Source organism: Neofelis nebulosa, chromosome 13 (assembly GCF_028018385.1).
Source record: "Neofelis nebulosa isolate mNeoNeb1 chromosome 13, mNeoNeb1.pri, whole genome shotgun sequence".
NCBI lineage: Eukaryota > Metazoa > Chordata > Mammalia > Carnivora > Felidae > Neofelis > Neofelis nebulosa.
This window is the reverse complement of record NC_080794.1, coordinates 33,342,259-33,357,058: the sequence shown is the minus strand read 5'-3', so window position 1 is coordinate 33,357,058 and position 14,800 is coordinate 33,342,259. Positions and strand designations below refer to the sequence as shown.

Here is a 14,800-nt window from a genome sequence, read left to right as displayed (position 1 = left end):
TTTGCTCCTTACATTTAAAGTTGTCTCAAACATTGTAAATAAGGTCTTTGCTTTTTTTTTTTTTTTTTTTTTTTTAACGTCTGTGTAAGTTTAGGGCCTAATTGAAGTCATCCTCCTCTTGTCTCCCCACAACCCCCACCCAAATCAGTCTGCTCCAAAGTTAAATTCCAGCTTCTACCTTTTAGGTGTTTCAAAATTCAAATGGCTTTTTCTCAATTAAAAACAAATAAAAGCAAACCCCTAGTGCAGTGTCAGCCTCAGAACTCCATCATAGTGGAGTATGTTATTATATATTGAATCAATTAATATGCATTAGTGCATGTCACATGGTATCAAATATTAAAACACACACAGAAGAGTGGCCAGAGGCATACACTAGAAATCTTAATTGAATAATAAACATAATGTTAATTATAAAAGTTAGAGGAAATTCGATCTTTAGTATTTGCTCCTTTTCATTTTGGTTGTTCTCCTTTCTCTTCTGGATATTTTACTTGTGCAGTGTTTTTTTTTTTGTTTGTTTGTTTGATTCTGATTTTAAAGTTTATAGTCAATACAATCATTGTACAATGACTTTTAGAAAGTGGAGTTGTACTTTTGAATGTGGCAAAGGAACTTGCTATTTAAAAGAACCATGCAAGTATCCTATAAAGTGAAGAATATTTTGTAATGTGTCTATTTAGCCAAAAATCTTTCTTTTTTTTTTTTTTTTTTACTTCTGGAGTTTATATGAGCATAAAATTTTTTACACATCAGATTTTTGTATATTCAGAAGTTTTTCCATATTACACATATATGTACACAATCTCTTTATATATAGATATCTTTGTAGAGTATATACTTCAGTACATTATTCAAGCAGGAATTTCATAACTGATTTTCTTGAAGATTAAAAAGAGCATATTTTATAGGAAAGGAACAAAATGAATCTAACAGAAAACTTTCTGAACCTAGTTCTTGTGGTATTTTCAGGAGCTTCAGTAAATTGCTCTGATGTATAGAATGGGATTTCTTGAAGGAAAGGTATAGTTTTTTATTTGTATGTATATCAAAAGTGAAATTTCCTATTTATTAAATTTCAAATTAAAAGCATTAAAAGATTGGAAATGATATTTCAAAAGAATAGACTTCTCATGTGTAGACTCTATAACACATGGATGCTAATATTGTAGATAGAAAGGAATTTGTTGTGCTTTTTTTTCTATTTGGAAAATAGCCATTTTTTTTTTCCTGACAGAAGACAATTAGGCAGCGAAATGGCTAGATTATGTAAACCAGCTATCTTTGATAATAAATAGTTGGAACATGTTGCTCCTACCTTGAACATTTCTAGGTGTGTCCTCTGACACCTCAGGCACAGGTACGTCCTTCTCTGTGCCTTTTACTACTTTGTACAGGTCTCTGCTTGAGCCCTGCTTAGATTGTATGACAGCATTTGTTGGCTCTCATTTGTGAAATTATTAGGCTCAGAACTGCATTGTATTAATCTCTGTATCTTGGATGCCTAGGATAGAGCTGTGTTATATAAGGAACAACATATGTTTGTTAAAAGAAAAGTTGAATAATGTTCATTCACATATTCATTCAACAACACACATTCAATGTGTCGGATATATTCATCAGAGTAGGCACTGTTCTAACTTGGGAATACTGTGATGACCAGGACCAGTGCAGCTCTTATTCTCACTAGTCTTTTTCTTTTTTTTCTTTTTGAAGTTTTTATTAAATTCCAGTTAGTTAACATGTAATATAATATTAGTTTCAGGTGTAGAATTTAGTGATTTATCACTTACATACAACACCTGGTATTCATCACAAGTGCCCTCATTAATACCTATCACCTATTTAACCTATCCCTCCCCCCCCACCTCCTCTCCCCTGTAACCCTTAATTAGTTCTGTATACTTAAGAATCTGTTTCCTGGTTTGCGTCTCTTTTCCCCCTCCATATTCATCTGTTTTGTTTGTTAAATTTCATATGTGAGTGAAATCATATTGTATTTGTCTTTGACTGACTTATTTTGCTTAGCATAATACTCTCTAGCTCTATCCACTTGTTGCAAATGGCCAGATTTCATTCTTTTTTATGGCTGAGTAATATTTCATTATATCTATATCTATATATCTATATCATCTATATCTATATCATCTATCTATGTCTACATATCTATCACATCACATCTTTATCCATTAATCAGTTGATGGACATGTGGGCTTTTTCCATAATTTGGTTATTGTTGATAATACTGCTACAAACATTGGGGTGCATGTGTTCCTTTGAATTAATATTTTTGTATCCTTTAGGTAAAACCTACCAGTGCAATTGCTGGATCATAGGGTATTTCTATTTTTAACTTATTGAGGAACATCCACACTGTTTTCTAGAGTGGATGCATCAGTTTATTTTCCCACCAACATTGTAAGAGCGTTCCCGCTTTTTCACATCCTCGCCAACACCTGTTGTTACTTATGTTGTTAATTTTAGCCATTCTGACTGGTGTGACGCTCACTAGTCTTTTGATTGAGAATTAAAGACAGGCTTTGATTTAAGTCATTACGGTAAATGATGATGGATAGTTATGATAGGAAGCATAGAATCTTACTGTGAGACCTGCCTTACTGTGGGACTCCCTTGGTAAGGGGGCATTGGAGGCTTCACCGAGGAAGTGATGCTTAAGTTGGGAGCAGAAGTATGAGGTGAAGATGAAAAGGGTTGAGAGCGTTGCAGGAGAGGGAGGGTGGTAAGTCCAGTAATAGGAAGTTTACTTGTTGCATCTATGTTCATGTACTTCAGGAGTGCCTTTTTTCCCCAATAGTGCTACTTGGTTTTCCCTTTATATTACCTTAATGGAGACAGAGACTGTAATTGATCTTTAATGTTTAAATGATATTTTCCTGAGTATGACTCTTCAACCAGTTGTTCAACATCCCAACATTTTTAGTCGACAACACATAATTCTATTTTGATGTGTATTTAGTTTTAGTAAAGTCAAAGACCATATTGTATAAAGACTATCATAACTTTCCAATTCAGAATCATGACAAGAAAAAAATCTTTTATGTGGGAATTAACCTGCTCTCTGAATTTCTGAGGTCACTTTAATTTTCAGTCTCCTTGCAGAAATTCTAACTTGCAGAGAAACACATAAAAATCACCATTTCCTGGTCTTAAAAATTTACCAACTCTACTAGAAATTTCCTGAGAAAATAACAGCTAATATTTGTTGAGTGCTTTCCATGTTCAGATACTGTGCTAAATATATGTTATGAATTATATCTCATTTAGCCATCTCAGAAACACTGTGAAATGAGTAATATTTTTATCCCTTTCCATTGCATGAGGACACTGAAAGTATTTAAGCATCCAAGGTCTCAGAGCTAGAAGAGGCAGATAAGAATTTGATCTCAGAGGTGTCTGACTTAATAGTCTGATTTCCTAACTTGGTATTGCTAAGAGAGCTAACATGTTTATATTGACATGTTGAGACAGTCTCAGACCCTCTTCATAGGTTCTGTCCATTATAAGGAACACTATTCTTTGTTATATTTAATAAAAATACTCAATTTCATTTTCATTATGCTGACTTTCACAAATAAATAACTAAAATATTCATGGAGTAGGTAAGACACTCCCTTTAATATGTTATTGGTGAGATGGGTGTATTTTGGAAAATTTTTTGACAATACGTATCAAACCTTAAAATTCATTTGCCTCTTGACTCAGCAATTCCACTTTTGAGAATTTATCCTCCAGCTAAGTTTGCTCATGCATGCAAAACTATGTGTCATTCTTTGCAGTACAGTTTGAAATAGGAAAAAGTTGGAAATTATTTATGTGTTTAATGGAGGTCTAGTAAAATAAGTTATAGTATATCAGTAAAATGTAACTTTATTCAAGTATTAAAAAGAATGACAAAAGCCAATCAACACTTTAGTAAGCTCAAAGCACTGTTCTTATTTAATTTTTATAAAAATTGTAGGTATTATTATTATTAGCTCCATTTGCAAGGGAAAAAATAAGGCATAAAGAATTTAAGTGACTTGTCTGAGGTAGTAGGACAGATGCTGAAGCAGAACAGCTTTAGAGCCCACATGGTAAGTTACCTTTCTTTCTTTCTTTCTTTCTTTCTTTCTTTCTTTCTTTCTTTCTTTCTTTCTTTCTTTTTTCAATATATGAAATTTATTGTCAAATTGGTTTCCATACAACACCCAGTGCTCATCCCAAAAGGTGCCCTCCTCAATACCCATCACCCACCCTGCCCTCCCTCCCACCCCCCATCAACCCTCAGTTTGTTCTCAGTTTTTAACAGTCTCTTATGCTTTGGTTCTCTCCCACTCTAACCTCTTTTTTTTTTTTCCTTCCCCTCCTCCATGGGTTTCTGTTAAGTTTCTCAGGATCCACATAAGAGTGAAACCATATGGTATCTGTCTTTCTCTGTATGGCTTATTTCACTTAGCATCACACTCTCCAGTTCCATCCACGTTGCTACAAAGGGCCATATTTCATTCTTTCTCATTGCCATGTAGTACTCCATTGTATATATAAACCACAATTTCTTTATCCATTCATCAGTTGATGGACATTTAGGCTCTTTCCATAATTTGGCTATTGTTGAGAGTGCTGCTATAAACATTGGGGTACAAGTGCCCCTATGCATCAGTACTCCTGTATCCCTTGGGTAAATTCCTAGCAGTGCTATTGCTGGGTCATAGGGTAGGTCTATTTTTAATTTTCTGAGGAACCTCCACACTGCTTTCCAGAGCGGCTGCACCAATTTGCATTCCCACCAACAGTGCAAGAGGGTTCCCGTTTCTCCACATCCTCTCCAGCATCTATAGTCTCCTGATTTGTTCATTTTGGCCACTCTGACTGGCGTGAGGTGATATCTGAGTGTGGTTTTGATTTGTATTTCCCTGATAAGGAGCGACGTTGAGCATCTTTTCATGTGCCTGTTGGCTATCCGGATGTCTTCTTTAGAGAAGTGTCTATTCATGTTTTCTGCCCATTTCTTCACTGAGTTATTTGTTTTTTGGGTGTGGAGTTTGGTGAGCTCTTTATAGATTTTGGATACTAGCCCTTTGTCCGATATGTCATTTGCAAATATCTTTTCCCATTCCGTTGGTTGCCTTTTAGTTTTGTTGGCTGTTTCCTTTGCAGTGCAGAAGCTTTTAATCTTCATAAGGTCCCAGTAATTCATTTTTGCTTTTAATTCCCTTGCCTTTGGGGATGTGTCGAGTAAGAGATTGCTACGGCTGAGGTCAGAGAGGTCTTTTCCTGCTTTCTCCTCTAAGGTTTTGATGGTTTCCTGTCTCACATTCAAGTCCTTTATCCATTTTGAGTTTATTTTTGTGAATGGTGTGAGAAAGTGGTCTAGTTTCAACCTTCTGCATGTTGCTGTCCAGTTCTCCCAGCACCATTTGTTAAAGACACTGTCTTTTTTCCATTGGATGTTCTTTCCTGCTTTGTCAAAGATGAGTTGGCCATACGTTTGTGGGTCTAGTTCTGGGGTTTCTATTCTATTCCATTGGTCTATGTGTCTGTTTTTGTGCCAATACCATGCTGTCTTGATGATGACAGCTTTGTAGTAGAGGCTAAAGTCTGGGATTGTGATGCCTCCTGCTTTGGTCTTCTTCAAAATTACTTTGGTGATTCGGGGCCTTTTGTGTTTCCATATGAATTTTAGAATTGATTGTTCTAGTTTCGAGAAGAATGCTGGTGCAATTTTGATTGGGATTGCATTGAATGTGTAGATAGCTTTGGGTAGTATTGACATTTGACAATATTTATTCTTCCAATCCATGAGCAGGGAATGTCTTTCCATTTCTTTATATCTTTTTCAATTACCTTCATAAGCTTTCTATAGTTTTCAGCATACAGATCTTTTACATCTTTGGTTAGATTTATTCCTAGGTATTTTATGCTTCTTGGTGCCATTGTGAATGGGATCAGTTTCTTTATTTGTCTTTCTGTTGCTTCACTGTTAGTGTATAAGAATGCAACTGATTTCTGTACATTGATTTTGTATCCCGCAACTTTGCTGAATTCATGTATCCGTTCTAGCAGACTTTTGGTGGAGTCTATCGGATTTTCCATGTATAATATCATGTCATCTGCAAAAAGCAAAAGCTTGACTTCATCTTTGCCAGTTTGGATGCCTTTGATTTCCTTTTGTTGTCTGATTGCTGATGCTAGAACTTCCAACACTATGTTAAACAACAGCGGTGAGAGTGAGCATCCCTGTAGTGTTCCTGATCTCAGGGAAAAAGCTCTCAGTTTTTCCCCATTGAGGATGATGTTAGCTGTGGGCTTTTCATAAATGGCTTTGATGATGTTTAAGTATGTTCCTTCTATCCCGACTTTCTCAAGGGTTTTTATTAAGAAAGGGTGCTGGATTTTGTCAAAGGCCTTTTCTGCATCGATTGACAGGATCATATGGTTCTTCTCTTTTCTTTTATTAATGTGATGTATCACGTTGATTGATTTGCAAATGTTGAACCAGCCCTGCATCCCAGGAATGAATCCCATTTGATCATGGTGAATAATTCTTTTTATATGCTGTTGAATTCGATTTGCTAGTATCTTATTGAGAATTTTTGCATCCATATTCATCAGGGATATTGGCCTCTAGTTCTCTTTTTTTACTGGGTCTCTGTCTGGTTTAGGAATCAAAGTAATACTGGCTTCATAGAATGAGTCTGGAAGTTTTCCTTCCCTTTCTATTTCTTGGAATAGCTTGAGAAGGATAGGTATTATGTCTGCTTTAAACGTCTGGTAGAACTCCCCTGGGAAGCCATCTGGTCCTGGACTCTTATTTGTTGTGAGATTTTTGATAACCGATTCAATTTCTTTGCTGGTTAAGGGTCTGTTCAAGCTTTCTATTTCCTCCTGATTGAGTTTTGGAAGAGTGTGGGTGTTTAGGAATTTGTCCATTTCTTCCAGGTTGTCCAATTTGTTGGCATATAATTTTTCATAGTATTCCCTGATAATTGTTTGTATCTCTGAGGGATTGGTTGTAATAATTCCATTTTCATTCATGTTTTTATCTATTTGGGTCATCTCCCTTTTCTTTTTGAGAAGCCTGGCTAGAGGTTTGTCAATTTTGTTTATTTTTTCAAAAAACCAACTCTTGGTTTCATTGATCTGCTCTACAGTTTTTTTAGATTCTATATTGTTTATTTCTGCTCTGATCTTTATGATTTCTCTTATTCTGCTGGCTTTGGGGTGTCTTTGCTGTTCTGCTTCTATTTCCTTTTAGGTGTGCTGTTAGATTTTGTATTTGGGATTTTTCTTGTTTCTTGAGATAGGCCTGGATTGTGATGTATTTTCCTCTCAGGACTGCCTTCGCTGCATCCCAAAGCATTTGGATTGTTGTATTTTCATTTTTGTTTGTTTCCATATATTTTTTAATTTCTTCTCTAATTGCCTGGTTGACCCACTCATTCGTTAGTAGGGTGTTCTTTAACCTCCATGCTTTTGGAGGTTTTCCATACTTTTTTCTGTGGTTGATTTCAAGCTTCATAGCATTGTGGTCTGAAAGTATGCATGGTATAATTTCAATTCTTGTATAGTTATGAAGGGCTGTTTTGTGACCCAGTATATGATCTATCTTGGAGAATGTTCCATGTGCACTCAAGAAGAAAGTATATTCTGTTGCTTTGGATGCAGAGTTCTAAATATATCTGTCAAGTCCATCTGATCCAATGTATCATTCAGGGCCCTTGTTTCTTTATTGACCATGTGTCTAGATGATCTATCCATTTCTGTAAGTGGAGTGTTAAAGTCCCCTGCAATGACCACATTCTTATCAATAAGGTTGCTTATGTTTATGAGTAATTGTTTTATATATTTGGGGGCTCCGGTATTCGGCGCATAGACATTTATAATTGTTAGCTCTTCCTGATGGATAGACCCTGTAATTATTATATAATGCCCTTCTTCATCTCTTGTTACAGCCTTTAATTTAAAGTCTAGTTTGTCTGATATAAGTATGGCTACTCCAGCTTTCTTTTGGCTTCCAGTAGCATGATAAATAGTTCTCCATCCCCTCACTCTCAATCTAAAGGTGTCCTCAGATCTAAAATGAGTCTCTTGTAGACAGCAAATAGATGGGTCTTGGTTTTTTATCCATTCTGATACCCTATGTCTTTTGGTTGGCGCATTTAATCCATTTACATTCAGTGTTATAGAAAGATATGGGTTTAGAGTCATTGTGATGTCTGTATGTTTTATGCTTGTAGTGATGTCTCTGGTACTTTGTCTCACAGGATCCCCCTTAGGATCTCTTGTAGGGCTGGTTTCGTGGTGACAAATTCCTTCAGTTTTTGTTTGTTTGGGAAGAACTTTATCTCTCCTTCTATTCTAAATGACAGACTTGCTGGATAAAGGATTCTCGGCTGCATATTTTTTTCTGTTCAGCACATTGTAGATCTCGTGCCAATCCTTTTTGGCCTGCCAAGTTTCAAAAGAGAGATCAGTCACAAGTCTTATAGATCTCCCTTTATATGTGAGGGCACGTTTATCCCTTGCTGCTTTCAGAATTTTCTCTTTATCCTTGTATTTTGCCAGTTTCACTATGATATGTTGTGCAGAAGATCGATTCAAGTTACGTCTGAAGGGAGTTCTCTGTGCCTCTTGGATTTCAATGCCTTTTTCCTTCCCCATTTCAGGGAAGTTCTCAGCTATAATTTCTTCAAGTACCCCTTCAGCACCTTTCCCTCTCTCTTCCTCCTCTGGGATACCAATTATGCGTATATTATTTCTTTTTAGTGTATCACTTAGTTCTCTAATTTTCCCCTCATACTCCTGGATTTTTTAATCTTTTTTTCAGCTTCCTCTTTTTCTATAACTTTATCTTCTAGTTCACCTATTCTCTCCTCTGCCTCTTCAATCCGAGCCGTCGTGGTTTCCATTTTGTTTTGCATTTCATTTTAAGCGTTTTTCAGCTCCTCGTGACTGTTCCTTAGTCCCTTGATCTCTGTGGCAAGAGATTCTCTGCTGTCCTGTATACTGTTTTCAAGCCCAGCGATTAATTTTATGACTTTTATTCTAAATTCACTTTCTGTTATATTATTTAAGTCCTTTTTGATCAGTTCATTAGCTGTTGTTATTTCCTGGAGATTCTTCTGAGGGGAATTCTTCCGTTTGGTCATTTTGGATAGTCCCTGGAGTGGTGTGGACCTGCATGGCACTTCCCCTATGCTGTGGTGTATAACTGGAGTTGGTGGGCGGAGCCGCAGTCAGATCTGATATCTGCCCCCAGCCCACCACTGGAGCCACAGTCAGACTGGTGTGTGCCTTCTCTTCCCCTCTTCTAGGAGCGGGATTCACTGTGGGGTGGCGTGGCCCATCTGGGCTACTTGCACACTGCCAGGCTTGTGGTGCTGGGGATCTGGCGTATTAGCTGGGGTGGGTAGGCAAGGTGCACGGGGGCAGGAGGGGCAGGCTTAGCTTGCTTCTCCTTAGGTGATCCACTTCAGGAGGGGCCCTGTGGCAGCGGGAGGGAGTCAGACCCGGTGCCGGAGGGGTGGCTCCACAGAAGCACAGCGTTGGGCGTTTGTGCGGAGCGAGCAAGTTCCCTGGCAGGAACTGGTTTCCTTTGGAATTTTGGCTGGGGGATGGGCGAGGGAGATGGCGCTGGCGAGCGCTTATGTTCCCAGCCAAACTGAGCTCTGTTGTCCCAGGGCTTAGCAACTCTCCCTCCCTTGTCCTCCAGCCTTCCCGCTTTCCGAGCAGAGCTGTTAACTTATGACCTCCCAGATGCTAAGTCGCGCTTGCTGTGGGAACACACTCCTTCCGGCCCCTCCGCTTTTGCAAGCCAGACTCAGGGGCTCTGCTTGGCCGGCGGGCTGCCCCTCCGCCCCGCTCCCTCCCACCAGTCCTTGCAGCGCGCACCACCTCGCCGCCCTTCCTACCCTCTTCCGTGGGCCTCTCATCCGTGCTTGGCTCCGGAGACTCCGTTCTGCTAGTCTTCTGGTGGTTTTCTGGGTTAGTTAGGCAGGTGTATGTGGAATCTAAGTAATCAGCGTCAGGACGCGCGGTGAGCCCAGCGTCCTCCTATGCCGCCATATTCCTATCCTTACCGTGCATTCTTTAATGTCTCCAGGTCAATTATATCCCAGCATGAAAAGAAAATAAATTGGTAAGTGAAAAAACAAATTGTAGAAAATTTTTATAGTAAGAAAATATTTGTGAAAAGGATTTATATCTTCTGTGTGTTCCATTTAAAATATAAAATGTCTCTGTTTTCTTAGGACAGAAAATATATATTCATATATATGAATGTGTGAATATATTCATAAAAATACATAAATTTAAACATACATATACATTTATACATATAAATAAATATTTATACATATGCACACACATAAAACGTGTATTCATGGAAAAATTTCTGGATGGATATACAAGAACTCCATGAGTATTTTTGGGTGATTTGTATGGAGACTCTCTAAAAATTATTTTCACTTTATACTCTTCAGTATAGTGAATTATTTAAAAGTAATGAGCATGTAGTGATTTCATAATAAAAACAAGTTTAAATTGAAAAACTTAAAACATAGTGGATGTGGTAAGCAATTATGTTAGTGGAGAGGGGTAAAGAAGAATCTTTTCATTTTATACCCTTCTGAACTGTGAACTTTTAAAAATGAATGAGTACACATTGCTTTTATCATAAGATGTATTTTCAGCGAAAAAAACCTTAAAAATTGTAGGCATATTTCTCTAACAGTTATGTACTATGAAATATAATTTGTGACAATTTAGGAGATAGGTTATTATATTGACAGTTTAGGATAAATCTGCCTATGTTAAACTTTTATCTCAGAGAGTTACTTCCTCAAAGGCTAGCTGTTTTCTGACATTGAGCTGGAAAGTAGTTTAATGAAGATTCACCTTATTTTTATAAGCCAGATTGTTTCCAGTTGAAGTCTTAGTAATGAAACCTTTCACAGCAAATGAGATTCAGCAAATGCAGAAGTTGACAGCGGTGTTACTAGATGTTGCTAGTCAATTGAGCACAATTCTCTTGCAGGAAAATGGTATCATGCTTCTTAAACTCCAGAGCATTTATCAAAGAGAAATGTTGATTTTAAACTCCATTGTTTATTAAGAGACAGTGTTCTAGTGTCAACTGACACTATTTTAATATTATGCTTAGTCATAGAATGTACTTGGAATTAGGATGATAAATACTTAAACAGGTATAGCTGAAACTTAAAGTATATTATTTTGGGTTGTGTTTTTCAGGTGAAGCTCTGAAAGTATCAGCTGAGAGATTTGCAGATGACCCCTGTTATCTCCCAAAAAGGGAGGCTGTGGTTCAGGCTGCCCGTGCCTTGTTGGCTGCAGTTACCAGACTCCTTATCCTCGCAGACATGATTGATGTCATGTGTCTCTTACAGCACGTGTCAGCTGTAAGTAAAAGATGGCCAGTTTACCTTGGCATTGTTCTCATTTCTAATTACTTTTTCCGAACCCGGCATCCATCCTAGTGCATCCCAGCCTTGCCTTCATTTCTTATAGTCATCCAACAGAAGCTGACTGGATTGAATTGTGCAAGTCATGTATACCTCAAAAGAACAAAGTCAGAAGTTAGTCTTTTTGTTGTAGTTTCTTTTTCAACATTTTTAAAATTGAAAATTTTTAAAGTTTTAACTTAAATTCTAGTTTGTTAACATATAGTGTAATATTAATTTCAGGTGTATGATTTAGTGATTCAACACTTACATACAATACCTGGTCTCTTCACAAGTGCACTCCTTAATCCCCATCACCTATTTTACCCATCCCCCCCCACCCCACCCCCATCCACCTTCCCTCTGGTGACCATCGGTTTGTTCTCTATAGTTAGAAATCTGTTTCTTGGTTTGCCTCTCTCTTTTTTCCCTTATGATCATTTGTTTTGTTTCTTAAATTCCACATATGAATGAAATCATACGGTATTTGTCTTTCACTGACTTATTTCACTTAGCATAAATACTCTGTAGCTCCATCCACGTCATTGCAAATGGCAAAATTTCATTCTTGTCTTAGCTGAATAATATTCCATTGTATATGTATACCACATCTTTATCCATTCTTCAGTAAGTGGGCATTTGGCTGTTTCCATAATTTGGCTATTGTTGATAATGCTATAAACATTGGGCGGCATGTATCCGTTCAAATTAGTATTTTTTGTAAACTTTGGGTAAATACCTATTATTGCAATTGCTGGATTATAGGGTAGTTCTATTTTTAACTCTTTGGGGAACCTCCATACTGTTTTCCAGGGTGGCTGTACCAGTTTGTATTCCTACCAGCAGTGTAAGAGGGTTCCCCTTTCTCCGCATCCTTGCCAACACCTGTTGTTTCTTGTGTTGTTGATTTTAGCCATTCTGACAGGTGTTAGATCATATCTTATTGTAGTTTTGATTTGTATTTCCCTGATGACCAGTGATGTTGAAGATTTTTTCATGTGTCTGTCAGCCATCTAGATGTCTTCTTTGGAAAAATGTCTATTCATGTCTTCTACCCATTTCTTAACTGGATCATTTGTTTTTTGAGTGTTGAGTTTTAGAAGTTCTTTGTATGTTTTGGATACTAACCCTTTCTCAGATATGTCATTTGCAAATATCTTCTCCCAATCAGCAGGCTGCCTTTTACTTTTGTTGATTGTTTTCTTCAATGTGCAGAAGCTTTTTATCTTGATGAAGTTCTAATAGGTTATTTTTGCTTTTGTTTTCCTTGCCTCAGGAAGCATATCTAGTAAGAAGTTGATAAGGCTGATGTCAAAGGGGTTACTGCTTGTATTCTTCTCTGGGATTTTTATGGTTTTTGTCTCACATTTAGGTCTTTCATTCATTTTGAATTTACTTTTGTGTATGGTATAAGAAAGTGGTGCAGTTTCATTCCTTTGAGTGTTGCTGTCAACGCCATTTGTTGAAAAGACATTCTTTTACCCACTGGATATTTTTTCCTACTTTGTGGAAGATTAATTGAGCACATAGTTGTGCATTCATTTCTAGGTTTTCTCTCTCTCTCTCTCAATACAAACACACACACACACACACACACACACATGTATCTCTCTCTCTCTCTCTCTCTATATGTATATTAAAGAACAGGTTTATACGCACACACACACATATATACATAAAAGAACAGTAGTTACAAACTTTATTTATATTTAAAAATTTTTTTTTTTGAGAGAAAGAGTCAGTTGGAGAGGGACAGAGAGAGAGAGAGGGAGACAGAGGATCCAAAGCTGGCTCTGCATTGACAGGCAGAGAGCCTGATGAAGGGCTCAAACTCAGGAACTGTGAGATCGTGACCTGAGCTAAAGTCAGACACTCAACTGACTCAGCCACCCAGGCCACCCCTCTGGGTTTCCTGTTCTCATACATTGATATACGTGTCTATTTTTATGCCAGTACCATGCTGTTTTAATTACTATAGCTTTGTAATATAGCTTGAAGTCCCAAATCATGATGCCTCCAGCTTTGCTTTCCCTTTTCAAGGTCTTTGGGATCTTTTGTGGCTCCATACAAATTTTAGGATTGTTTATCTTAAAGCCAGTGGTAGATTGAAAAACAGAGGATGGTTTACTGATAAGAAAATGGCTAGGATTATATAGGTAATATAAATAATATACAAATATAAATAGAAAAACTTTAAAACTGAAGACACTAGGAAGTTTATCCTAGTTTGTAAATGAATACTGTTTGCCAGCTCCACTTGATCCAACATAAACTGTGTATGTTTACATGTAGTCTGTGATATCTGTAGTAATCCATTATGAAAATGTATAAATTGATTTAATATGAGTAAAAAATACAATTTTACTAGGATACTACAAAGGCAGCAAGGTACCTTGTTATTTTGCTATACAAATCCATTTAGAAAAGTTTTAGTAGAAAGAGAATTTTATTAAAGCCCTTTTTACTTTCTTTAGTAACCAAAGACTTTCTTTAGTTTCTTTAGGACCAAAGTCACCTTTGTCCAGTTGAAAAGGTTGCAAACATTCCTTTGGAGTCTCTGCTCTATCTCCTGCATCAAATAGGACTTTTACTCTTCTGTCCATAAATACAGCTGCATATTCATAAATGTGTCTGGTGACTGTAATATCACTACTACATTAAGCAAATGATGGCCTCCTCTGATTGACCTTCTTGTTAAAATCTTTTTCTCTAATTGCTACCTTAAACCTTTTTCTTGTCTTTATTTTACTCTCTAATGCTTATTTTAACCCTAAAGTATAGCAACTTTCCTTTATACTTTTATATTCATTTTCTTTTGATAGTTTTATTACTGAAAAAAAGCAATTCAACACTTTGTGTTGTTGTTTTTAGGAAAGGGAATAGTTCTCATCATCAGATGCTATCTACTAGTGGATTCGTAGGTGAGATAATTAAGCATTGTTTGTTGGTTATTGGTTTGTTGATTACCATAAACAATACCATAAACAAATCCCTAAAAATTTCTGAGATTCATTTTTGTCATATGTGAACACAAATATTAATAAATGCTGTAACCAAGAAGAAGGTATGAAAGATTAAGTGCCAGTAGTTTCTAGTTCCAATGACACAATATTTCCTGTATTTTAGACTCTACGTTTGTTGAGATAGAGCAGAAAGTCTGTTTCAGGTAAAAATTGCTACCTTCATAATCGACTAAGTAGTAAGTGTGTATATATAAAGATCACAAACACATTCATTACCAATTTTAATTGAGCATAGTGCTAAGTAATTCACACACATGATGTCATTCAAATGAAGCAGTAGGTAATTGAAGATCAAAACAAAGTAAAGTGCTATTTTTG

At 36.8% G+C, this 14,800-nt stretch overlaps 1 protein-coding gene across 3 annotated transcripts in view; it reads left to right on the top strand.

The window, feature by feature from the left end:
* CTNNA3 (catenin alpha 3) overlaps nt 1-14,800 on the top strand; it is a 1,807,132-nt gene that overhangs the window by 201,693 nt on the left and 1,590,639 nt on the right. For all 3 annotated transcript variants that reach the window (XM_058696469.1, XM_058696467.1, XM_058696468.1), the window contains one exon: nt 11,251-11,417. In XM_058696469.1, coding sequence (XP_058552452.1) covers nt 11,251-11,417 — 167 coding nt within the window. The remainder of the gene's footprint in view (nt 1-11,250; nt 11,418-14,800) is intronic.